Raw genomic sequence first — 24,221 nt, 5'->3', positions numbered from 1 at the left:
CACTTGGTTTGTCTTGCCTTTTTTGTAGAAAGAAAAGGATGTCTTCAGTTTACTTTCTCTTTTCATGTCCTTTGAAGACCACTGGAGTTGATTTACCCCTTATTTTATCACACTTCAGATAATTCTTTATCAGTTTTTATGTTTCCCCAATTAAGATCTGTATATGCACTGTATCGTGTGTTAAAAAGATAACCAACTGGGATGTCAGCTGACCTGAGTTCTGTTTGATGTTTTTGGTACCTGACTTGTTATTTGACTTTGAGTAAAGACATGATTTCTTGTAACATGGCTGGCAAGACCTTTCAGCGCACTGGATTGAGTGGTCTCTTGAGTACCTTCCAGCTACTGTAGTGGTACTATTTTGTTGTTGTTGTTGTTGTTGTTTGATTCTAGTATGTTTATCTTAGATCTAAATACCTTCTTAGGAGTCCAAAATACTTAAAATTCTCAAAAGCATTGGAAAGACACTTAAAATACTATAGGCTTAAATTGTTCTCATATTGTATTATTTATTACAATTTGAATCAAGAATGGAGTGGTGAAAATAAAATTTCAGGATTTTATTTCCCAAGTGGAAGATCTGTGATAACTAAGCAATGTATAGTGAATATTGAGCACAATCTTATTAAATGACAGCTGGCCTCTGGGCGTGTTCAGAATTGGAGTTGCAGACTTGGTTTAAATATACTAATGAAAGGAGTCTTTTGTTTGGGGACACATTATTTCTGTGTTAATTTAGTAGGCAAATTACAACAAAATGAGGTGGGTAAAAATGTCACCAACAGTAGGAGGCATTAAGCTTGGCTCCGTGTGTGTGCCTATGCAAAACAAAAGATTGTGTGATTAAGGCAGGGAAACACTATATATACTACTTTCTTTTTTAGAGATTGACATTATACATGTTAACCAAGAAGCCCTGCATTAAAGAAATCTATTTAGAGTTGTCTAATCCAGCCTTCCCCTGTGTTCCACCATCCTTTTTACCGAACTGCTCCTCAGGGTGGTGCTGTATGAACACATCTTGGGCAGACTGGCCTCAGCAAGCCTCCACCTCTCTGGTAGTGCACACAGGCCTCTTTAACCTATAATTTCATCTGTTGTCCTTAGTTATAGAAGGCTGGTCATGCCTTCTGGGCTCAGATCCGAAGTCTTCCTAAACTTTGCGAACCTGTAATTAATATACTCTGAAATCCCTTAGCCTTTACTGTCAGCTGCTGTATCTGTCCCTGTCCGTCGCCTTACAGCTCTGGGTTTGGGGTATGTTTCTTACAACATTTTGGGGTTGCTTGGTTTTTTTTTCCCTCCCCCCCCCCCCCGACCTGAAATATTCTTGGTAGTTACTTAAGTAACATTAAATATTCTTCCTTGACTTCTTTGTATCATTCCTCTAATGGACCACAGGCAGCCATTGCCTCAGAAAGGTAACACTTAATGAACATCTGTTAGGCTTAAGAATCTTTCCTAGTTCGTATGGGGTTTACATAGTAGAATGTAGGAAGACCGTAATAAACAAAGCAGACCCATAGCCTGGGTAGGTAGTACAGATGGCTTTGGTGAAAAATTAAGCAGAGTAAGGAGGCTAGTTCAGGAAGAAGGTGTTTTTATTTTATGTAGGCTAGTCCAAGAAGGATTTGTTGACGTGGGGACATTTAAATAGAGACTTGAGGATTATCTGTGAGGATGAGTAACTTTTCAGGAAGAAAGACAATTATTGAGAAGGCCCAGTAGTGGGAGGTATCTGACTGCTTATAGAACACAGGGAGTTCAGTGTGACTGAACAAGGTGAGCTAGGGAGAAAGTTTTAGTTAGGGAATATGATGGGAGAGATGGGGGCAAGAGAGCGGCCTCAGATATGGAGGACTTCATTACCTCAGTTTTTGTGTCCTATCCCCAGAGTTTTTAATTTACTAGATTTGGAGGACAATTTGCATTTGTAACAAGTTCCTAGGTGAGAACCACTGGACTAGGGGAACCAGGGTGGAAGCAGGGAACCGAGGTCATAATTTCAGTGAGGAACCATATGGGCTTGGGCTTGGCAGCAGTGGAGGTATTAAGTAGTAGTCAGATTTGGGGTATATTTTGAGAGCAGAGCCGGTAGGATTTACCGATGGATAAAACTGTGAGGTTAAGAGCAAGAGAGGTGTATCGAGCAGGGTGACAAGGTACAGATATACATGGGACAGAATATAAATCAGAATTTTAGTTTTGACATGTTACATGGGATATACCTGATAGGACAAATAAGTGGACATAACGAGAAGGCACTGGAGAGCCAGTGCATACAGTGTCTATCCAGCTGCCAGCCCTTGTACCTGCTTGTGGAAAACCAAAGAACTAGGCCGGTGGTTCTCACCCCAAAGCGATTTTGCCCCCCAGGGGCTGTTGGCAATGTCCAGAGACACATTCTTTTTTAAGATATTACTTATTCGGGGCGCCTGGGTGGCTCAGTGGGTTAAAGCCTCTGCCTTCGGCTCAGGTCATGATCCCAGGGTCTTAGGATCAAGCCCCGCATCGGGCTCTCTGCTCAGCAGGGAGCCTGCTTTCCCCCCTCCCTCTCTCTCTGCCTACTTCTCTGCCTACTTGTGATCTCTGTCTGTCAGATAAATTAAAAAATACATATTATTTATTCATTTGATAGAGAAAAGAGTACAAACGGGGAGAAGCAGAGGGAGAGGGAAGCAGACTACTTGCCGAGCTGAGAGCCCAAGGCGGGCTGCATCCCAGGACCTGAGCCCAACCATCTGAGCCACCCACGCGCCCCCGGAGACACACTCTTGATATAATTGGGGCTGCCACAGGCATCCAGTGAGTAGAGATCAAGGATGCCGCTAAACATTGTGAGAGGCACAGTGCAGCTCCCACAGCAAAGATTTATCTGGTCCAAAATGTGAACAGTGCTACAGTGGATGAATCTTGACCAGATGAATTGTGGAGAGTGTTGATAAACACATTTTGTGAGGATTGAGACCTGGTTTGCTCTTACTGCCCATCCAGGGGGAGGAGAAGAGACCAGCGAGGTAGACTGGAGGTCCTGGGAGCAAGCAAGGCACTTTTTCACGAGGATAAAGATGGTAAATGAACTGTTAAGTGCTCTTACTTTATACACCTATCATGGTTGGAGTATTAATCTCTGGATCCGTAACAGGAGCTACCACGCTCCTGACTGTGATAGGGGTTTTGTAGAGCGATGAGGGTAAAATTCTGGTGAGAGTGGACTGTAGAGATGGCAGGAGACACAGTTTCGAAGCAAAGAGAATCTGAGAAAAGGGCAGTAACTGGTAAGGACAGCGAGGGCTGGTATAGAGGAAGTTTACCTTTTGTATTCTTTTTCGGTGGGAAGTGCTGCAGCATTTTCTTCTAATATGAGAGATCGCAGGGGCAGGGCAGGGCTTGATTTAGGAAGAGAATATGGGATAATTGTTTTCTACCAAAAAGTAAAAGGAGAAAAGAGTTATATATTTTTGATTCCCGGAATGAGTTTTATAAATGAAATAAGCGAGCACACACCCCATCCTTATGTAGGCTGAGGTATGAGGGAAAGGGTTCTTCCCATCTCCAGCCATTTTCCTTAGAGCTGCCTTTCCGTGCTGCAGGAGTAGTAACCTTCCCAGCCCATCCAGAATATTTTTTATGGGCAGCCTGTTCAGAAGTGGAGCAGAAGCAACCCCGCCGCCCTCACACACACACACTCATCTTTGCCATCTTTGCTTTGGTGAGATTGAAGAGGACGAGGTTGAGATTTCTTCCAGAGCCAGACAGCGATGAGGCGCATGCTCAGACTGCAATTCCATTTGAAACCTGTTAACATTTGTTGTGTTACAGGCTCCGCGATTATAACATAACCTGGCCAGACCATAGCACCAGTGCGTCTTGCTTGGCCTGCTCTGTGCCTGCAACAGCCAGGCACATACTAGAACTCCCAGTATAGTTTTCCTCAAAAGACTAGATCTAAAGTACTTGCTGTGTATTCAAGCTAGATTTTTTAATATTTTATATAATTTTTTAAAGATGTTTTTAAAAAGCTGTTTAGACATATTATCTGCTCCAAGAAAGGGAAGGGAATTTCCACTGTGCTGTGTTACCCAATGCTTAGTTACAAACTAACCCACGGTATTGTCAGGGCTTGGTGAATACTGCTGGACGACTTGCCTGGGTCTAGAGTATTTACTTTCAAGAGAACACATGGCTCATGAATTGCTCTCTGCTCTCATCAGGGAGTGTGGTTGGAGTCAGTTGCCGTGCACACGGGCCTTTCCACAGGGCTGTTGGTGCTTCTTTACAACGTGGTTGGTAGGTTTCAAGATCAAGTATTTTAGGAAACATGAATGCTCTTCAGTTTTTAAACATCTGGGCCACACATTGGTCCAGTGTCATTTTTCCCCATATTTTAATGGTCATTCTTAGCTTGGCCAGACAAAGGTCATAGACCCCACTTACTGATGCGTAGAATGTCAGAGAATTTGTAACTGTCTTAATCTACCATACACTTATGATCTCAGGAGGGGAACAGTGTTAGAGGAGCAGATTTTTCTTCTCTAATGTCTATTCTTCCCTGGGAATAAGTAGTAATGTACCTACTTGTAGAATACTGTAGAAGGAACTGTACACTTGCTTGAGTCTCTTTTCTAGCCTGATGTCCTAGCATATGGTAGTAAGGTTAGTGAGATTCGCTCTGCTTTGTGGAAAGGGCCTGTGGTTTTGTTTTTCTTTTTGTTTTTTTTTTTTGCTAAAAATTGTGGTAATGTAATAAAATACTGTAACCATTTTAAAGTGTATAGTTCTCTGGTGTTAAGTACATTCAGTGTTGTGCAGCCATCAAAATCATCTAGAACTTCTTCACCCCAAAACGAAACCTTTTAGCCACTACGCAGTCACTTCCCATTTCTCCCATAACTCTGGAAACTACTAGTCTGCTTTCTGCATGGATTTTCCTATTCTGGATATTTCATTTAAATGGAATTCTATAGTATGTGGGCTTTTGTGTCTGGCTTCCTTTTTTTTTTAAGATTTTATTTATTTATTTGGCAGAGATCACAAGTAGGCAGAGAGGCAGGCCGGGGTGGCGGGGAGGCTCCCTGCTGAGCAGAGAGCCTCATGTGGGGCACAATCCCAGGACCCTGAAATCATGACCTGACCTGAAGGCAGAGGCTTTAACCCACTGAGCCACCCAGGTGCCCTGTGTCTGGCTTCTTTCACTTGGTATGTGTTCCAGGTTTATTCAGGTTGTAGCATATATCAGTACTTGATTCCGTTATGGCTGGATAATGTTCCATTGGATGGAGAGACCATGTTTTATGCATGTGTTGATGGACACTTTCCCCATTTGGTTGTTGGCAAATAATGCTTCTAACATTGGCATATATCTGTTTGCGTCTCAGTTCTTTCAGATACATACCTAGAGCGCAGTTGCTTGGTCGTATATAGTAGTTTTAATTTTTAACTTTTTGAGGAACTGCTTGTTTTCCACAGCAGCTGCACCATCTTTCATTCCCACAAGCAGTGCATGGGCTCAAGTTTTCTTTCTGTCCTCGCCAACATGAGTTCTTTTGTTTGTTTAAGTTACAACCATTCTACTGGTGTGAAATGGTAACTCATTGCGGTTTGACTTCCATACTTCCAGTGCCCTAAGGACTAATGAAGATGAGAATTTTTTTTCTTGTGCTTTTTTTTTTTTTTTTTTTAAGATTTTATTTGTTTAGGGGAGAGAGAGAGCATGCATGCAAGTAGGGGGAATGGCAGGCAGAGGGAGAAGCAGGTTCCCTGCTGAGCAGGGAGCCCAGTGCTCTCCATCCTAGGACCCTGGGATCATGACCCGAGTTGAAGGTAGACCCTTAACTGACTGAGCCTATCCAGGTGTCCCTTTCTTGTGCTTTTTAAATTGGCCATTTGTGTGTTGTCTTTGGAGAAATGTTTAAGTCCTCTGTCTGTCTGTATTTATTATTTGAGAGAAAGCAAGCAGGGGGAGGGGCAGAGGGGGAGAGAGGGAGTTTTTTAATTGAGAATGGGGGGGGCGGTGAGGGGTAGAGGGAGAGAGAGAATCTCAAGCAGACTCCCTGCTGAGTGCAGAGCCTCAGGGGGGCTTAATCTCAGATACGTGGTTTGCAAATATTTTCCCCTTTCTGTAGGCTGTCTTTTCACTTTCTTGATAATACCTTTTGCACAGAAGTGTTTAATTTTTGATGAAGTCCAGTTTATCTTTTTTATTTTGTCTTTTGTTTTTCTTGCTTTTGGTGGTATATTTAAGAATCCACTGCCAAATCCAAGGACGTGAGGATATTTCTTCTCTGTTTTTCTTCCAAGAATTTTATCAGTTTAGCTGTTACATATGGTCATTGACCTGCTTGAATTGTTTCTACGGTTCTACATTTGCAAAGGAAAGACAAGAGTTCAACCCATTTCCACCCCTCTCTTTGAAGAAAAAAGAAAAAGAACAAGGACGAATAATGGCTCAAACAGAGCATGGTAGGTAGAGGTTGAAGTACAGCTAGTTGTAGACCATGCTTCTGGCCAACCTGAGATCTATGGTTTTCCCAGAACAGTCTTAAAAGTTCTTTATTTCTTCTTATACTTATCTCCACTCTGCCTACATAACTACCATTCAATGTGACCTCCATCTTCTAGTCATCAAAGTGTGATTTGTATTCTCTGCAGACACGAAGCTTACAATTTCATGTACTGTACTCACCATGAACACTGACCCCAGTCTTGCTGTGGCTTTGTTAGAATCTAGTACCTGCAAACCAGTCTGGCAAAGGCATGTGGGTAAAATCCATGCAGAATCCATGAAGAGGTGATAGTTCTCAACCCTGGCTTCACATCAGAATCAACTGAAGAGATTAAAAACTAAGCCCACCACAGACTAAGTGAAATTGTTCTACCTGAGTAAAGTCAGGCATGATTTTGTAAATCTCAAGTGACTGTAATGTGCTGCCAACATTAGAACCACTGATTTAAAGGAGAATGGAAATTTATTGTTCATTTAAGGCTGTGCATATGCATAGCCTGGGATCTTGTTAAAATGCATATTCTTACTCAAAAAGTAACTCAGAATGGATCCAAGACCTAAATGTAAGAGTTAAAACTATGAAACTCAGAAGAAACAAGGTATAAATCTTCATAACTTTGGACTGGGCAGTAGTTTTTCAGAGATGACACCGAAAAGGCAACCATTGAAAAATAAGTTGGACTTCAGCAAACTTTAACTTCTGTGCTTTAAAGTTGATCAAGTAAACAAACCCCACAGAATTGGCAGATGATGTGTCTGTTAAGAATCTAGTATCCAGGGGCTGCCTGGGTGGCTCAGTGGGTTAAGCCTGACTTAACCTGACTTCAGCTCAGGTCATGATCTCAGGGTCCTGGGATCGAGTCCCATATTGGGCTCTCTGCTAGGCAGGGAGCCTGCTTCCTCCTCTCTCTTTTTCTCTCTCTCTCTCTCTCTCTCTCTGCTTGCCTCTCTGCCTACTTGTGATCTCTCTGTCAAATAAATAAAATCCTTAAAAAAAAAAAAAAAAGAATCTAGTATCCAGGATATGTAAAGAACTCTTACAACAGAACACTAAAAAGAGGAAAAAAACAAACCAATTTAAAAAACAACAAAGGATTTGAATAGACATTTCTCCAAAGATGATAAGCAAATGGCCAAATAAGCACCTGAAAAGATGTTCAACATCATTAGGGAAATGCACATGGAAACCTTAGTGAGATGTCACTTCACACTTGCTAGGGTGACTGTAGTCACAAAGAAGTGACAAGTGTTGGGTAGATTGCTGGTGGGAATGTAAAATGGTACGTCTACTTGGAAACCAGTTCAGCAGTCTTTTCAAAGGTTAGCCACAGGAGCCCCAACTACAGAAGGAAGTGGTACAGATTCCCAGAGGTTAATCCACTAGCTGTTACTCAACCCTCTGACCTCAGAGTATACCAAATTCTCACTTGAGAATGGAAATTCAAGTTAAACTCTCTAAGCTCTGCTAGTGTCTTAAAGATAAATGTGTCCTCAACTACAAATCTAGGCCTGAAAGACCCTGTTGACAGTGATTTCTGCCAATTAGAGGGAAGAAAAGCAGTGCCTGTTACGTGGGCCAGGAGCTGGCCTACTACTAGAAGTAGCTACTACTAGAACTAGCTGGCCTACTACTCTTTGTCCTGCGGAATAATTTTGCAGAATATCTAATGGCTACCAAGACTGTGACCAAAGTCAAAAGATGAATTTTGTAATTGTGCCTGGACACTCCCTGTTCTGAACACTTCTTGATGAATGATAGCTTTTAGCCTCAGTTCACTTCTCTCATCTTATGAAGATACCCAGTCATTCCCTACTTCCTCCACAGCTTCCTTGAAGCCCCCGCCCCCCCCTTAACTCACCTGTGTCCAAAACATAAGTCCTTTTGTGACATCTTACTGAAATCCCCCCCATGGTTCTGGAAGTCTGTTCTCTGTTATGCAACAAGCAATAAACCCCAGCTTGTATGCTGAGATGTGTTTCTGCATCACTGGGGGGTGAGTAGTGGCTGCCCTTTTTAGATAATGCATACATTTTCTTTTGTGCCATAGTCCTTGCCATTCCCCAATGTCTGCTGTATCCTACCATTATTGTTTTTGCTTAGGCCCTCTGGGCATTCAACTGTGCAGGTCCTACCACTGACCGTCATGAGTTTGGGGCATTTCCCCCTCACTGGATCCTTAGTTGAGCTATGTGTTAGATATATTCATTATTAGGTCTTGGGTCCTCCCGAGTGAGGACCCATGACTTTACATCTTTAAACCAGAAAGTGAAATTCAGTTTCTGTAGGATCTAAGGCCACTGGGGGAAACTCCACTGGAGGGATTGAAGATTGTCTGGACATCAGCAACAGGCCGTATTTTACACCGAGGTTCTGTAAGGGTTGAAAAACCCCTCCCTAAATTAAGGCCCAACACAACTTGTAGGCTAGATATCTAGTTGTCTGCTCCTTGGTAATTGCTGGCATTCATAGTGCCCATAATAAGAGCTAATACTTCAGTTTCAATAATTTTTGAACATAGAGATTTGCTCTTCAGTGATAGGAGAATAAACTTGTATGGTAGTTTCAGAAGTTAAAATCTGGTTGATGGTATCTTTGATTAGAGCCAGCCTGTTTTAATTTCTCCCTTCTTGAACTCCCATCCACTGAAAGATGCTTTGTTCAGAGCAGTCTCTAGCGAGGCCTGGCCTGACAGTTCTGGACCTTTGGAACACCTGGTGGGGACATCCCGTAGTGGTTCCCTGCCCAGGGTTACCCCTGTGAATGTGTGGCAGTGTGCCTAGAGCTCAGCATCTTGCAGCTTCTGATTCCAGAGCTGGTGGACAGCAGATGTCTTGAGTCAGGTCAGGCCCCCAGGCTGGACAGGCATGGAAGCACACTGGCAGTGGTTAAGAAGGAAGACCTGTTAAAGCCCAAAGACTTAAGATTCATGTACTTGCTCGGGGTTCATAATCTCCACAGTCGGGAAGGCAGAGGAGAGGGAGTTCGTCCTGTAACCACATCGCCTCAGACACCCAAGGGTGATAATTTTAACAAGAGCTTGCATTTGTTGTATCGGTTGTGGTCTCACCATGTGTGTACTCTCTCAGTTGCCACAACTTTACAAGGCGGGCGGTGTCTTATGGGAAAGAAAAGCGTTGAACTTGAACTTCCTCCTGTGGTGGGGACTGGAGTGGGAGGCAAGATGGAGGATTCCTGCCAGAGTGGGTGGTTAAGTGGTATATGCAGGGTGGAGAAAAGAGAGAATCATTGGCATCTATTTTGAGCCACAGCAAACAGGTCTCACTCTCCACTTCTTCACAGGTCATAGAGGCTGAGCAAGGGTATGGTCAGGACTGGGTGTTCCACTGCCAGGGGACCCAGGCACAGAACCCATGGCTGGCTGCCTGCATGATGGTGTTCTCGAGGGCTGGGAGAGCCGTTCGCACTTGCAGTGTTCCCCAGGGCCACCAGAGGGCAGTACCGGTGCACACCCTGGCCTCCCCCGGTTCATCTTGGGAAGATTTGAGCAGTGGTTCCCAACCCCAGGAGATTTGATGCTTCTATTTTTAACAACTATTTTCTGATGTCCCGCTTCCACCTGAAGTGAAACTGATGGCTAATAAAATTTACCCCAGCAAATAGTAAATAGGATACCTTTGCTGTAAAGGAGAAAAGGGGAAAGTAACTTGGGATAAACGAATGAGTTTTGGTATCTAACACTCAAGACATAGTTGCCCTGGACCAACACCACGGAGCAGCTGGGTGCTTGTGCCCATGCGCTGATCACTGTGAATGAAGACTTACAAGCGCAGGATGGTATAGGGGTGTTACATTCATGACAGAAAAGACCACCACGATTCTCTGAAATGGTAAACAACTCTGGCAAATTTAAAAAAGAATATAATTGTTCCTTTTTGGTACTTTTGGAAACTTCATGTATCTTACAACTGCAAAAACATTTTCATTTATGCATAAAATAGCTTGTGCTCTTATAATTATAAGCAGGCTTGTTCCCCAGGTCCTATGGGACAGTCCAGTGGAGTGAAACTCAGTTTTTTTGTGAGCAGTGGCCTTTGCTAAGAACTCGAGCCCATGCCAGAGGATGTGAGATGCCCTGTCCTTCCACCCCGACGTAAGGCACCTGAGAGCTGGAGCTCTGTGTCCCATTACAGGTCCGCAGACACTGCAGAGTGCCCATGGTGGTTTTCAGTCTGGACTCACTGAGTACTGTGGCCTGAGTCCCTCCTCTGTGTCTGGGGTGACTATCGGCCAGCCTGAGTCTGTGGGACTGGTCAGCTTGAGGGCTTGGACCCCGAGTAGTGAGGGCTGATGTAGACTGAAGCCAGACAGCAGATGCCTCTCAAATCTGGCAGAGAGGAAAATCCGAGGTTTCATGTCTCCTTAAGCAAGGTCTGTCTACCCACAAGGGCCCTTTCACGCCTCTGGCACCCCTGGCACGTATTCTCTTTGTAGTTCCCAAGACAGGCTGCCTGCCCTGGTGGGGAAAAAATGGGTAATTAGTCCCAAAACCCACTCTCTGCGCAAGGCAAATCAGTGACCCTGCAGAGTAGCTGCATTCCAGGATCTTGGTTAGGATAGAAGTATAAGGAAGTCTCTTTCTGGAGCCTCTGGGGGAAGGGCTGAAACCCAGGCCTCCGACCTCCGGCACAGCCTCACCCAGCCCAGCTGCCCCTGGCACACTGCTGCCCGGCGGGAAGGTTCATTTCACATTTGGGCCAGAGCAGCTCTCGTGTTCTTTCCTTATCCCAGAGCCCACTGCTGACAGTTTTTGCAGCAGAGAGGTTGGTGGCTGACCCCAGCCTGATCTCAGGGGTTTCCGTAAAATGAGTGGGACAGTTGGGTCAGTGAGTCCCAGGCTACATCCACTGAAGTTCCACCTTTGCCGTTTTTTATATCCATGAACTATATGTACTTGTTATTTATCTTGAGATGATCCAAGGAGAGAGGTTTAGGACTTGCTGGTGAGTGGTCAGTTTACACACGTTTACACATTATACACATTTCTACTCCTGTGACCAATTTCCAGGGGATGCCAAGTATAGCCAAGTTTCATTTATTTGTTCAGATCTAGGCATGATCAAGGATGTTCTAAATGAGGTGGTTTACAGCATTGATTATAGAATTCCCTCTGATCATCTGATTAGGTCACAGGAATTTGAATTTCTATTGAAGCTTTACTTTCAAAGTGCCCTCCTGTCTCCTCCTCATGTGCCAGAGCACAAATGCCTAAAAATACACCCAGGCAAGTAGAGTTCAGTACACTAGGGTTTGTTCACCCCAAGAAAGTAGAATACTGGCAAAACCACTAGAACATAGTTTGGGATGGGATGGAAATGTCTGCCTGATTGTTCTGGACCCCCGATCTGAAGCGATTTTCATTTTAGAGTTTCCACGATTGTAGCAATTATCTCTGAAAGATTTTTGTCCACACTTATTTGGATGAAGTTTTCTGGAGCCGATGGGGGCTCCAGAGTTTCGAACTGGGACTCTAATAACTCAGGGGGCATAAAGTGTCCTTTTCTCTTGAGTAAACGCCCAGAGATGACCTCAAAGGACCCACTCAGATGGACCACAAGGAGCTTCACTTCAGCTGGGTGTTTGTCCTTCCCCGTCTCATCACACTTCGGGGATGCTCCATCTTTTCCTCGTATTAAGATGTCTCTGTACGCTTTCTTCAGAGCCGAACAGGCTAGAACCACATGCTGTCCAGAGGCTACATCTCTGTTGAAAAAAAAAAAGGGGGGATGGAGAGTGGGACTAAAGAATGCAGACCTTTGAAATAACTGGTGCTGATTCTAGATTGAAGACCGGTCCTACTTCTCTCCCACTGGAAGGTATTACAAAATGGTGGTCAGGTATCAGGCAGTCCTAGCTTTAAGGTAAAGATCTTCCTTGCACTAGTGAACTGAGCCGTCTTGGGCAAGGTATTTACCTCCCTGAGCATCAGTTCATCATCTCTTAAATGGGGCCCCTTAGAGCGCCTGTCCGTAGACTTGTGAGGAAGAGTTGACCAACATGCCCAGTACACAGGAAGTTCTTGGTAGGTGTCAGCTCTGCTCCTGCAAATGTAGACATGGCCACTGCATGTGGACATGGGTGGCTGCTGGTAGGTGCCTGTGCCCCACACACCTTGGCTCAGATTTTCCACAGGTGTTCAGTGATTTGAAACTCACAACTGGCTTCTCCCCCTTCCTACTCTACAATATGCTGGGAGTCTGGTGAATTTACCAATGCAGAGCTGGAGAAAGCAGGCAAAAAGGGGAATATCAGGGGCGCCTGGGTGGCTCAGTGGGTTAAAGCCTCTGCCTTCGGCTCAGGTCATGATCTCAGGGTCTTGGGATCGAGTCCCGCATCAGGCTCTCTGCTCGGCAGGGAGCCTGCTTCCTCCTCTCTCTCTCTCTGCCTGCCTCTCTGCCTACTTGTGATCTCTCTCTGTCAAATAAATAAATAAAATCTTTTTAAAAAGTGGGGGGGCGGAATATCAGGCTGTCTGTGGTCAAGGGGAACAAGATATAAGAAGCGTCCAGGGATATGCTAAGAAAAAACCTGAGCCGGAAATAGAGGCCGCGTGACCAGGCACCACAAAGGGAAACCAGTGTGCTCCGAGACTGCCCAAGTGAGTGAGCCTCCTCTCCCACGCAGCTGCTGTGTGCCCCTGTCCATGGTCAGGAGAGGCAGCCGGCTTTGGCTAGGAAGGGACTCCAGTAAAGAGGTGAGAGGTGAAGAGTAAAACCCTGGCTTGGGTACTTGGTAGAATGTTTGTTTTAGAACTGAGAATTCTGCAGGTGTCTGCCTTTGATCTACGGACAATGTACACTTGAGATCCAGTGGATGGAGCACATCAGCAGCAGCGAACTTACATACCTGGGCCGTCTGGCTCTTCCCAGAGGCCATGGTTGAGAGCTCATTTATTCTGGGTCTGGATGTCTGATAGCTCCTCTCCGGAGGATCTTAACTTCTGCTTCCATCACAGGTCAGTATATTTGATCTAATCTACTTATGTTAAGACCCAGTTGAGTAGGAGTTCTCAAACCTTGAACCCTAAACTCAAAGCCTATGCAAAGACAAGGTTGCCAGCTATGTCAGTGCAGTGTGAAAAAGTAAACTGAATTTTTAATTTTAAGTATATTCTAATTGCATATGATGTAAAGGTTTTAGATTTATAAAAATATGAAATGTCATCTTCATTTTAATTAGCGATAATCGCCTCGGATAAACCTCATTGGCTATGATACTGCCACTGCGCAAAGCTCATCCTCATTTTAGGAACAAGATTTATAAGCCATTCCCTATCCTTTTCCACATCCTTTTCTCCATCCTCCTCCACATCCCAACCAGGATTCTCAGGGGTCAGTTCCTCAGATGGGTGGAGGGGACCTCATTTGCTCAGAGGCACGATACAGAGCAGGACGGTTTGGGACTCCCAATTCTGATGACCAATTATCTGTTCACTTACAAATGACCCCAGGTCTTCCCTGGTTGCCACAGCTTGGAGTTGGGGTAAGAGGTGGAGACAAAGATGTGACTAGAACAGTCAGTAGTGTCATCGGTTACCACCTTTCCAGCACTTAGATGTTTTCAATACCATTCTGAGTGCCTCCCATATCCCGTCTCACTAATTCTCACAATATTCTGTGAATAGGAACTACACCTCCATTTTCAAATGAAGAAACGGACTTATGGAAGCCAACTGGCTGACCAAGATTCCCAGATGATAATTGCGGAGCTGTCTAGTAGGTTCATTTCCAGAACCCAGCTGAATTACACGCGGGTTTTGGCTAATTTAAGTCATTGTTGGTTACCTGACAAGTGCATTCCATTTCTGTGATCCTTTACCATTAGCCAGTTGTGATTTCAAGAACGTATTTTTTGCCTCTACTTTCTGATGAATTTTCTTTACTTATGTGAAGGCCTGATGCTGTCTTACCTTAGTAAAATGTCATGTAAGTTGCAGAGCCATGGTATCCTGTCCTGAAATTAAAGCAGACACAAAGTGACTTCCCCAGGTATTGTTTATTTGTACAGAAACACATCATCAGCGTTACAGTCCAGGGAAATCTTAGTGGTTTTGAGAAGTAGGCCGTACTTCCAGCCTCTAGAATTGTGAGAACTGAATGTCTCTTGGTTAAGGCCCCAGCCTGTGATATTTTGTTACAGTGGTCCAAGCCGACCAAAACTCACCTGAAACACCATTTGGGCCTGGGGCCTTTTTTGCAGGGAGGTCTTGGATTCGAGAATCAGTTTTTTTTAAAGAGCATTATGTTATGTCCAGGTTTTCTATTCTTGATTCAGTTTTGGTGTCTGAGAGAGCAGGACGAGATCACACATACAGTTAGATCTCCAGACCCTCCTGATTTCTTAAGCCAGATGCAGCATCGGCAGGGTCGTATTCCCCTTTGCGGGGAAAAGCGGAGTAGTCTCTGCCATCAGTCATGGCCATCCAAGCCCGTGTCCCCCACAGTAATTTATATTTTTCTAAGAAATTGTCCAACTTAAGTCTTTAAATTTACAAACATCACCAGTTCAGAGCCCTCTTCTCATTCCTACTCTTAATTGTGCTTTCTTTCCACTCTTGATCGATCAGTCTTGTTAGATTTTTATTTATTTTTATTTTTTTGAAACAGCTTATATTCCATTAATTTCAGCATCCATTTCTACTTTTTTCCTACATATTCCTTTTTGTTTATTGTTTTTCCCTACTTGAACATTTAGCTCATTACTTTCCATTCTTGTTATTTTTCCGGAAATGCTTCCAGAGGTCATAGATTTCCTTCTAAGTAATGTTTCAAAGGCATCCGTAAGTTTCGGTTGACAGCACTTTTGTTGTACGTTTCTTTCTTTCTTTTTTTTTTTTTTTTAATATTTTATTTATTTATTTGACAGAGAGAGAGAGATCACAAGTAGGCAGAGAGGCAGGCAGAGAGAGGGGGGAAGCAGGCTCCCCGCTGAGCAGAGAGCCCCATGCAGGGGCCCAGGACCCTGAGATCATGACCTGAGCCAAAGGCAGAGGCTTAACCCACTGAGCCACCCAGGCACGCCTTGTACGTTTCTAAATAGAGAGGAGGACACAGTCTAAGACTGAGAGTGTTAAAGACGGTATACAGGGACTCTTGAGTAAATGTGTGAAGCAGATGCTTCATAGCCCTGGTGAACAGTATGGGAGTTGGCAGTGAGGAAGGTCAGGAGAATCTGCCTCGACTAGATGGTCAAGAACGTGAGTGACCTGCTAAGAAAGGTTGGGCTTTACTGTAAGGGTATTAAGACTTGGAGGCATGAGCTTCAATTTTGTGTTCACATTTGTGACAAAAGGGAGTGACTAAGATTCCTTCTTCACAAAAGCAGAAATTGGAACTAGGAGATATTAGAGCAAATTAACTCAACTCTGTTAGTGGTTACTACAGATGATAGGATAAATTATGAAACTCAAACACACAGAAAGAAACTTAGGGGAAAGAGAAGAGGAAACAGCATAACCCAAATGAGCATCTCTGCCTGCTGGGTCTGACATTCAAGGTCATCTCCTTCCTGATGGGTGTCCCCTGCCCCCAGCCCAGTGCTTGGAGGTAGTGGGCACAACAAATGTTCTAGCAGGAGTTCAATCAGGACCTCAAAAGGGCAGAGAAAGATTCCTGGGCCTCTGGTTTTAGTGATGTGATGGAAACATCTAGAGACATGAAGTGTCTTCTGGAAGGGGACGGTTAAAGGGAGAAGGGAGTTGGAGCTCAGAGGAACAACGCAGGAGCCCAAGTAGGCCCAGCATTGCTAGGGGAGGCAGACAGCAGAAGGAAGGAGCGGGTGGGGAAGAGCAGTGGCCAGGGCCCACTGTTTACCTGCTGCAAAAATGAACTTGAGACCACAGAGGAAAGAACACATGTAAGAAGAATATAGACCCCAAAAAAGATAGGGAAAAAACTCCAAAATTCAAACTCTAAAATTTGTAGGTATTTTAAAAGATAAAGCCAAGAGTGATATATTCTGTAAAAACATTTTCCAGTACTTCCCAAATTTTCTACACAAGGCAAGTGTTACATTGATAATCAGGAAAATTTTTGACAAAAACCCCCTCATCTAGCAGACTCTGAAGTCTGCATCAGTGTCACTGCGGGCTGCTGGGACAGTTTGGACCTGGCATGGGGGGTGGAGGGGGGGCACACTGGCAGCTTGCAGATCCTTTATCATCATTATCACACGAATAGCAACCCCTCACAGCCTGAGTGGCGTATCCACTAGAGGTCCCTGTCACGATGGACGTGTTCTCTGCACCTTCTGGTGGTAGCCATGGGCCCCGTGCGGCAACTGAACACTTGGGCTGTGTAACACCAGAACTGGGGTTTACAGTTTAGTTTATGTTCATTTACATTTAAATAGCCTGAAGGAGCCCCTGGAATACTCAGCACAGGTTCTCTCTTCAAACTTCAGCCCTCTGAGCACGAAACCCTCCCCAAGCCTTTCCCAGAGGAGGCAGTACCCCTGCCTCAGACTTTCCACAGGGGCCTCCTCACAGGATCCTGGGGGGGCGGCCCGCAGAACTGGTTGCTAGAGGGGCCCCCAGTGCCAGCACAGCTATGACCCACACCTTCACTCTTAGCTGAGTTCTCCTCACGAATGTCAACCATCTGCTATTCTAGCTCTTTCTCTCCCCGGAAAGGATAAAGTCTGAAGACCGGCTAACCTGTAGAGTTTCTCCTAAATATATTTAGTGACTCATTATGTTTCCTCCAGTAACCGATAACCTTTTCTTCTGTACAATAAATTCCTTTTCTGAACTCTACCCCTACCCCCATCCAGACTGCCCAGTTAACAAGCCTCGCGTGTGAACAGGAGAATGTTTAAAGGTCATTTGAAAACTCCATCCATTTGGGTTGCTTTACCTTGTTCTTTAACTTTTATTTGCACTCACCAAGGAGAAAACCCTGGCACGGTCACACTTACAGACTCAGGAGAAACAGTTTATGTGATGCGTACCTGTGCGCATAGATACATAAGCGACAACAGTAAGTTGTATTTACTGAATGCTTTGGGTACTTCACTGTGCATAAATTTTTTTTTAGTAGTATCTCATTTAATCCCCTCAAGCACCCAGTGAAATGGGTCCTCTTCCATCCCTGCTTCACAGGAGGAAAAGGAGGCAGAGAGAGACTAAGCCATTGGCCAAAGGGCACACAGGCCTAGTGGTGGAGCCAGGTTATCTGCACTATGTCTTTATCTCTACCATAATGTCATTATTATGCTCCACTTACTATTCTGTATCTCTTTTATGGTTCCCTCCTGCTGTCCCCTAAAGTCAAATGTCGCAAACTTAATTTTGATGGTTCAAAGTCTGAATCTTGGCCAGCTCAAGCCATCCTCCCTGAAACAGAGACAGGTGTATGCTCGGAGTCCCTAGAACTAGACCAAGTGATGGTGGGGGACTCCAGTCCCTGGAGGCTGGATAAGGGGACGAGAGTGAGCTAGCTCAGTACAGCTGGGACCGAGGTCACTGAGAGTGGCAACCACAGTATTGGTCTTCGGCCAGTTCCACTCTGTTCCTGCCCTTTGGACACCCCGGCCCGTGAGCCTGGCTGGGGCCCCGGCCCTCACCTCTTCCCTGAACTACGGCGAGTTACACCAGCAAGTCCGGTTTGCACCTGTGCTTTGGGAGGGACCCTTAGGAAGTGGCCTCATGACGGTGCATAAGGAGTGAGGCACTGTTCATTCCTGCACTTACGATTGAGTCACGGGTATCTTCTGATGTTGACTGTGCGGCCAGCCCTGGGGGTATATAATGGTCATCAGAAAGGCCACAGTTCTTGCTCTTTCAGAAGTAGAATCAAGTTGTAGACATAAATATTAATCAAATTCTCACACCATCAAATGCCAACTTGCAGCTGGGACCTGAACTGTGTGGGCCATGGTGCTGTGAGAATTTATTATAGGAGGTTTTACTTCAGAAGACCCAGAGGGACTTCCCTAAGTGGCACAGGAGCCGAGCTGTGGATAGGAGCAGGCTGCATTTCAGAAGTGAGGGGACAGAAGTGCACTTCAGACAGTGAGACCAGCAGATGCAAAGGCCCTGTGGGGAGCAGCGGGGCAGCAGGAGTGACTGACAGGGGCCAGGGTGGCTCTGGTGGAGAGAGGGAGGGAGGGTACCCGAAGAGAGGGGAGTGGGGCATGTTGAGGCGTTGGGCTCTTTGGTCTTGACCCCGAGATGGATGGGACACTTCCAGAGGGCTAGATTTGAATTTGTAACCATCCTTCGGGCTTTGGGGTGGTGGTGAGGTGCTGGCAGCAGCTGAAAGGCATGGGGAGGAGGAGGAAGGCAGAATCTCCAGAATTACGTCCTGCAGATTGAAAGCCTGCAGCGAAGTGTCCTGGCAGGCTCTGCCCAAACAGGGGCGGGGTGACTCCTAGCTCTGTGTTCAGAGAGCATTTCATGGCCAAAGCTGACCACGTGCAGGACCGCAGGTGCCTGGCTTCGGAGTGCTGTGCACGAGTCCTCTGGGGGGGGCAGGAAGTGTCCTACACCACGTGCTGGAAGAGCCCCACCTGCGGCTCCCAGCTGGAGCGTCTGGGTTGGAAACAGTCAGCACATGTTACCTGGTCATTCAGTGGGATCCCTTTTCCCATCTTCATTCGGTTTTCCTCTGGGTGATAGTCATCCGCATCATAGAATTTCCATCCCAGCTTTAAGAACAAAGTGAACGGGTGTAGATGACAACCACCATTACTGACACTACGTACGTACGGGGCAGCCCGGGGACCGCCCCTCCCCCTGTGGTCTCCCTCCCTCCACTCCCCATCCCCGACACGGGAGCAGGGAGGCGGTCATGCCACATCCCCATCCCTGCTCACTGGGCTGCTGCTCCTTTCATTCATCACTCTTGGTCATCACCAAGGTGTAAACCAAGATTGCCCCACTGGCTTTCCTAAGCCACACCCATGGTGAGTTTTACAAACCAGAAAGAAAGGGCCAGAAAGAAAGTGCACCGAAGGGAGAGAAGCAAAGAGACAGCACCATGGGACTCGTCATTGGGAGGCATCAGAACAGGTTACCTCGGAGGCCAGCAGGGCGCCCACGGTTGATCTGTGGAGAGGACACAGAGGTTCAGGTGATGGCCCTTCCCAACCCCTGCGTGGCCCCTACCATGCAGGGTGCCCTGGAGACAGCAGCCACCCCACCGTGTTGAAACCCAGTAATTTCATGATACTGAAGCAGGGACAGTAATGCTGTCAGGCCTAGAGTCAAGAACATGTCCGTGTTCTCCAGGAATTTAAATAGTTACTGAATTACCACTAATTTTCTTTCCCAAAAAACAATATATGAGATCTCACTAAACTCCTGAAGACTTTCTGAAATGTTTTGGTCCCTGTTCTAGAGATCATGATGTTTTGTGGGGAAAAAAGCTGATGAGAGATGAGATTTTACTGAGGGTACTGCCGGAGGTCGGACAGGGGAGTTTAACTTCCCAGCACAAGGTTCAAGGAACTCATACAAGCATTACCACCTTGCTTGGGGCTTCTTAAAAAATTAAATGAAGTGGGACACCTGGGTGGCTCAGTGGGTTAAAGCCTCTGCCTTCAGCTCAGGTCATGATCCCAGGGTCCTGGGATCAAGCCCCGCATCGGGCTCTCTGCTCAGCAGGGAGCCTGCTTCCTCCACTCTCTCTGCCTGCCTCTCTGCCTACTTGTGATCTCTGTCTGTCAAATAAAATATTTAAAAAAATTTAAAAAAATTAAAAAAAAAATAAAATGAAGTTTAGGATGAGAAATCAGCCTGGGAAGGAAATGCTCTTTGTGACGTGTGTGGTGAGGACATGATGTCCCCTAGTGGGCAGCACTCACTGCAAAGGGCTTGGGTCTCAGTACCAACAGCTGGCTACAGTCTCCGTGCGGCCACTACCTGGCCACCTGCTTCCATGTCAGTCACCTTTCCCTCTACACCTCTTTTCTCACCTTCAAAATGGGGGAACCGAGCTCCACGTACCCACTCACTACTCGTTTCACTCAGCCAGCACTTACTGAGCACCTGCTAGTCCCCAGGAGATGAAAATAATGAAAACAAAAACAACAAAAACAAAACTCTGCTTACATTCTACCTGGATTCAAGGGTCCTGTCTCTTTTGTGAAGAAGGCCTTGAGGAGACCTCGTGTTAAAGACACACGTGTACTCCCAACTGAGACCCGCTCCCCGATGTGACCAAAGGATTGCAAAGGGCTGTAACTTCTCCCATGAGGTTCCCCGTGCTGATGCTCGCACAGGGGGACACACTGCAGCCTCCCAGTGACCAACTCCAGGGCAGGGGAAGCCAGAGCTGGGCATGACCAAAATGACACTGAAGCCCAAGTTAGATGAGCCAGGGATGAACACGTCAGCCACCACTCACAAGCTGAAAGAAGAGCTAACTAGACTGGGGTGTAGAGGGGCAAAGAAGAGACAGAAGGAAAAGGAAAAGCCACTGTCCACTGCTCTATCCAAACCTCCTAAGCCAGAGAACGCAGGACTTGACACGGACTCACGGACTCGGACAAGGAGGCCTGGCACAGAGCTCGGCTCGGAGGAGACTGGTTGGAGGAAGGATTACAAACCAGTCTGGGACCCAGGGATCTCTAAGCGGGTTAGTCTAAATCAGGATCATGGAGATTGAAGAGGACTGTAGGGCAGTGGTGGTGGGCTGAGGCCCAGGTTAAAAGCAAAAGATATTCAAAAGGCCGGAACCTGAGGGTGGCTTCACGAAGGCTATTAAAACATAAAGGAAACTGACATTGCCACCTATTCACATAGCTCCGTTCATTCATTTGTTCATTCATCCATTAAGTCTGCAAATATTTCTTGAGGACCTACTACATGCCAGACATTGTTCTAGACAGAGAGGGCAGTAAACAAAAAGGAAAAAGATCCCTTGCATTTAGGTAGGAGAGGGGGAGGCAATAAACAGTAAAAAAGTAAAATTCATGCTTGACATTGTTTTAATAGTGGTTTAACTACAATCTTTCTGGTGTGAGACTTGTTCTATTGAGCTATTTTTTTCCCCCTCTCATATATAATGGCGTATAATTTAAAATCCTGCAGGGCCCTAACAAGAGCTCACAGAAATCACCGAAGAACTCAGTGTTCTATATCCGTTGATCTATATAATCATTTTCATTTTATTACTCAGGCCCTCAGCAATAGTTGACTCTGAACTTTAACTGTCCGAGGGCACAAGCTCAGTTCCTGGTCAGCTTCTTGATCTTCACTCACCCCCCCGGTTATCTCAACATCTTATGTCTTTAAATGTATCTGTGCACCAAGAATTCCTACATTTATATCTAAAGTTCCTCTCCTGACACTCTGGACTTGGATAGCCAATCAACCACTTGACAAACCCACTCAGGCAACTGATGGGTAATTCACCACATCCCACATTGGACTGTGCTGTTTTTTCTCCCAAAACCTGCTCTGTCTACTGCTTCTCCGTCAGTTAATAATAACTCCCTTCTGGATACCCAAGCCAAAAATCCCAAAGTCGTCCTTCACACCTTTCTCCCTCACTCATACCCCACAGCCAGTCCATCGACACAACTTTCTGGTTCTACCTTCAGAATATCTCCAGCATACGACCACTTCTCCTCACCTTCATTGTTTCTCTGACCTCATCTCCCATCACTCAGCCACAATGGATTCCCTGGTAAGCCACTATGAAACAAAGCCTCTGGGCCTTTGCACTTGCTCTATTCCCTTTGCCTACACTGCCCTTTCCCTAGCCGGCCACCAGGCTTAGTCCTTCACTTCTTTTGAGTCTTGCCCACACACCACTGCCTCAGAGGAGCCTTCCCTCACCATCCTGCCTGCTGTTCTTTGTTCTACTTACTCTCCTTTATTTGCCCCTAGAGCACCACCACTGCCTACCACACTGTGTACATGTATTTATGCACTTCCCTGTCTTGTTTCCCTCCCATACTAGGGTATAAACTCATTGAGGGTAGGGATTTTATCTATCCTGTTCATTATATATCAGTGACACAGAGTCAGGATCAAGCTCTATAAATAGTTACTGAATGCATGAATACCATAACCATATAAACCATATGGTTTCACACACTCCGCCATCTGCTCCAAAGCAGAGAGGGGTACATGAATTACTCAAGCTCACACAACCAGGCAGCAGCAGCACAATCAAGACCCGGGGCTCTTGACTTCCACTACATCTCAGCACAGAAGCAGTCTTACATTCAACTTCTTCAAATCATACAACAACTAGGGATTTTCACGCTTCATGTTTTATTTTAATTTTATTCAAAGGCTCCCCAAATCATTTTACTTTCTCAAGAGATGAGGCTAAAAATGCCACAGTAATCTTAAAAACCTAAACTTTCCTACCTGGAGCAAGAGTCTTTAATACGTACTTGACCACACAAGATAGTCGTGGCGCAGAAAATTCTAGAAGGGCACTACAGGTCTTTGAACTTAAATTATTCCACTTGATTAAGGTTTGTCTTTTGCCTCCTGTGGCGGATCGCAGCAGTGGCTCCCTTTTCGGGTAAAGGGCGCGGTTAGATTTTGGTCTAATCAGGAAGCCAAAGTCTAGCTCCCGGCCCCCAAGTTGGCCAGACTGGGCTGAGCAGAGAGGCTCTGGCGCACCCGGCGGTCCTCCTTGCAAACCCTTAGGGGGATTAGGAACTCTATTTATTTACTCTGACTTTCAGGTAAAGCTGATAAACGCTGATCACAGCACAGAGAAAACAGACCAGAGGTGAAATGCCCTTTCTGAAATCTCATCGCACAAGTCCTGCAGCTCGCAGGAGGGAGCTGCCCCTCCGCCCAGCCTCACAAAGGTGTGTGGGAGAGTGGGACGAGGTTCGCCCCTGAGCTTTGGGCCTCGCGCCCTTCCACCCCGTTCTGACAAGAGGCTCCCAGACACCGGCCCTGAGGACCAACGGAGCCACGGCGAGCGGCGCCGCTGCAGGCGCTTCTTCACAAAGGGCTGCCCCTCTGAGCCTCTCGGGGTAACGGGTCTCGGCACCCCGGGGCGAGCAGGTTGGAGGGTGGGGAGAGAGCAGGTGCCCCCGAGCCGCAGCTTCCTCATCAGCAAAGGGAGGCCGGAGGTTCCCCAGAGCCCTGCGTACCCCGCGGGCCCGGAACCGTGACGCCTCCGGCCTCCGCCGCGCGCGCCGCCTCCTCCAGGGCGCCCCCCGCGACCCGCCGCGACCCCCGCCCTCCCAGACCTACTTCCCCGAGCCGCTCACGCCCATCACCAACAGCGCACCGGGCGCCGCCATGGCCGGGAGTCAGGATCCTTCCCGCTTCCCGGGCCCGTCCGCCCCGCCTTCTCCGCCACTGAGCACCGAGCGGCGGGGAGCCGGACAGCCTCGTCCCGCCCCTCACCGCGTTGCTCCGCCTCAGCCCGCGCCCCGCCCCGCCCCACAGCGTTGCTCCGCCTCAGCCCGCGCCCCGCCCCGCGCATGCGCTCCTCGTCGTTCCCTGGCAGTGGCGGGGAAGTGGAGCCAGTGGGCGGCAGGAGCAAGCAAGTCTCTACCGCGCCGCTCCACCTGCTCGTCTCCGCCTACTGTCCTCCTACCCCAGGCCCCAGCAGGGGAGCCTCGCCCTCGTCCTCCTCCACCAATGGAGGGAGCTTTTTTTTTTTTTTTTTTTAACTGTAGAAAGAATAAGCAGAAAATAAATTCACACTTTGCCACACCGTACAGCATAAACATCCATCCTTTAAAAAAAAAAATCATTTTATTTATTTGGTTTTC

The 24,221-nt window shown here is 46.5% G+C and overlaps 1 protein-coding gene across 4 annotated transcripts; it reads right to left on the bottom strand.

The window, feature by feature from the left end:
• Nucleotides 1–11,543: 11,543 nt before the first annotated feature.
• Nucleotides 11,544–23,871, bottom strand: IDNK (IDNK gluconokinase). 4 transcript variants are annotated; one of them, XM_082695283.1, is made up of 5 exons: nucleotides 23,695–23,871; nucleotides 19,539–19,569; nucleotides 19,083–19,169; nucleotides 14,434–14,477; nucleotides 11,544–12,227 (listed from the first exon to the last, which is right to left on the bottom strand). In XM_082695283.1, exons 1-5 carry the CDS (start codon nucleotides 23,742–23,744, stop codon nucleotides 11,882–11,884), a joined length of 558 nt encoding a protein of 185 aa, XP_082551409.1. In that variant the 5' UTR covers nucleotides 23,745–23,871; the 3' UTR covers nucleotides 11,544–11,881. The 4 variants fall into 4 exon arrangements, with proteins under 4 accessions (XP_082551409.1, XP_082551411.1, XP_082551410.1 ...); XM_082695285.1 differs by having other exon boundaries at nucleotides 23,732–23,855; XM_082695284.1 differs by having other exon boundaries at nucleotides 23,691–23,781.
• Between the last annotated feature and the right edge of the window lie 350 nt (nucleotides 23,872–24,221).

Source organism: Mustela nivalis, assembly GCF_964662115.1.
Source record: "Mustela nivalis genome assembly, chromosome: 13".
NCBI lineage: Eukaryota > Metazoa > Chordata > Mammalia > Carnivora > Mustelidae > Mustela > Mustela nivalis.
Note: the sequence above shows the minus strand (reverse complement) of the source record. Positions and strands in the feature narration are given on the sequence as shown.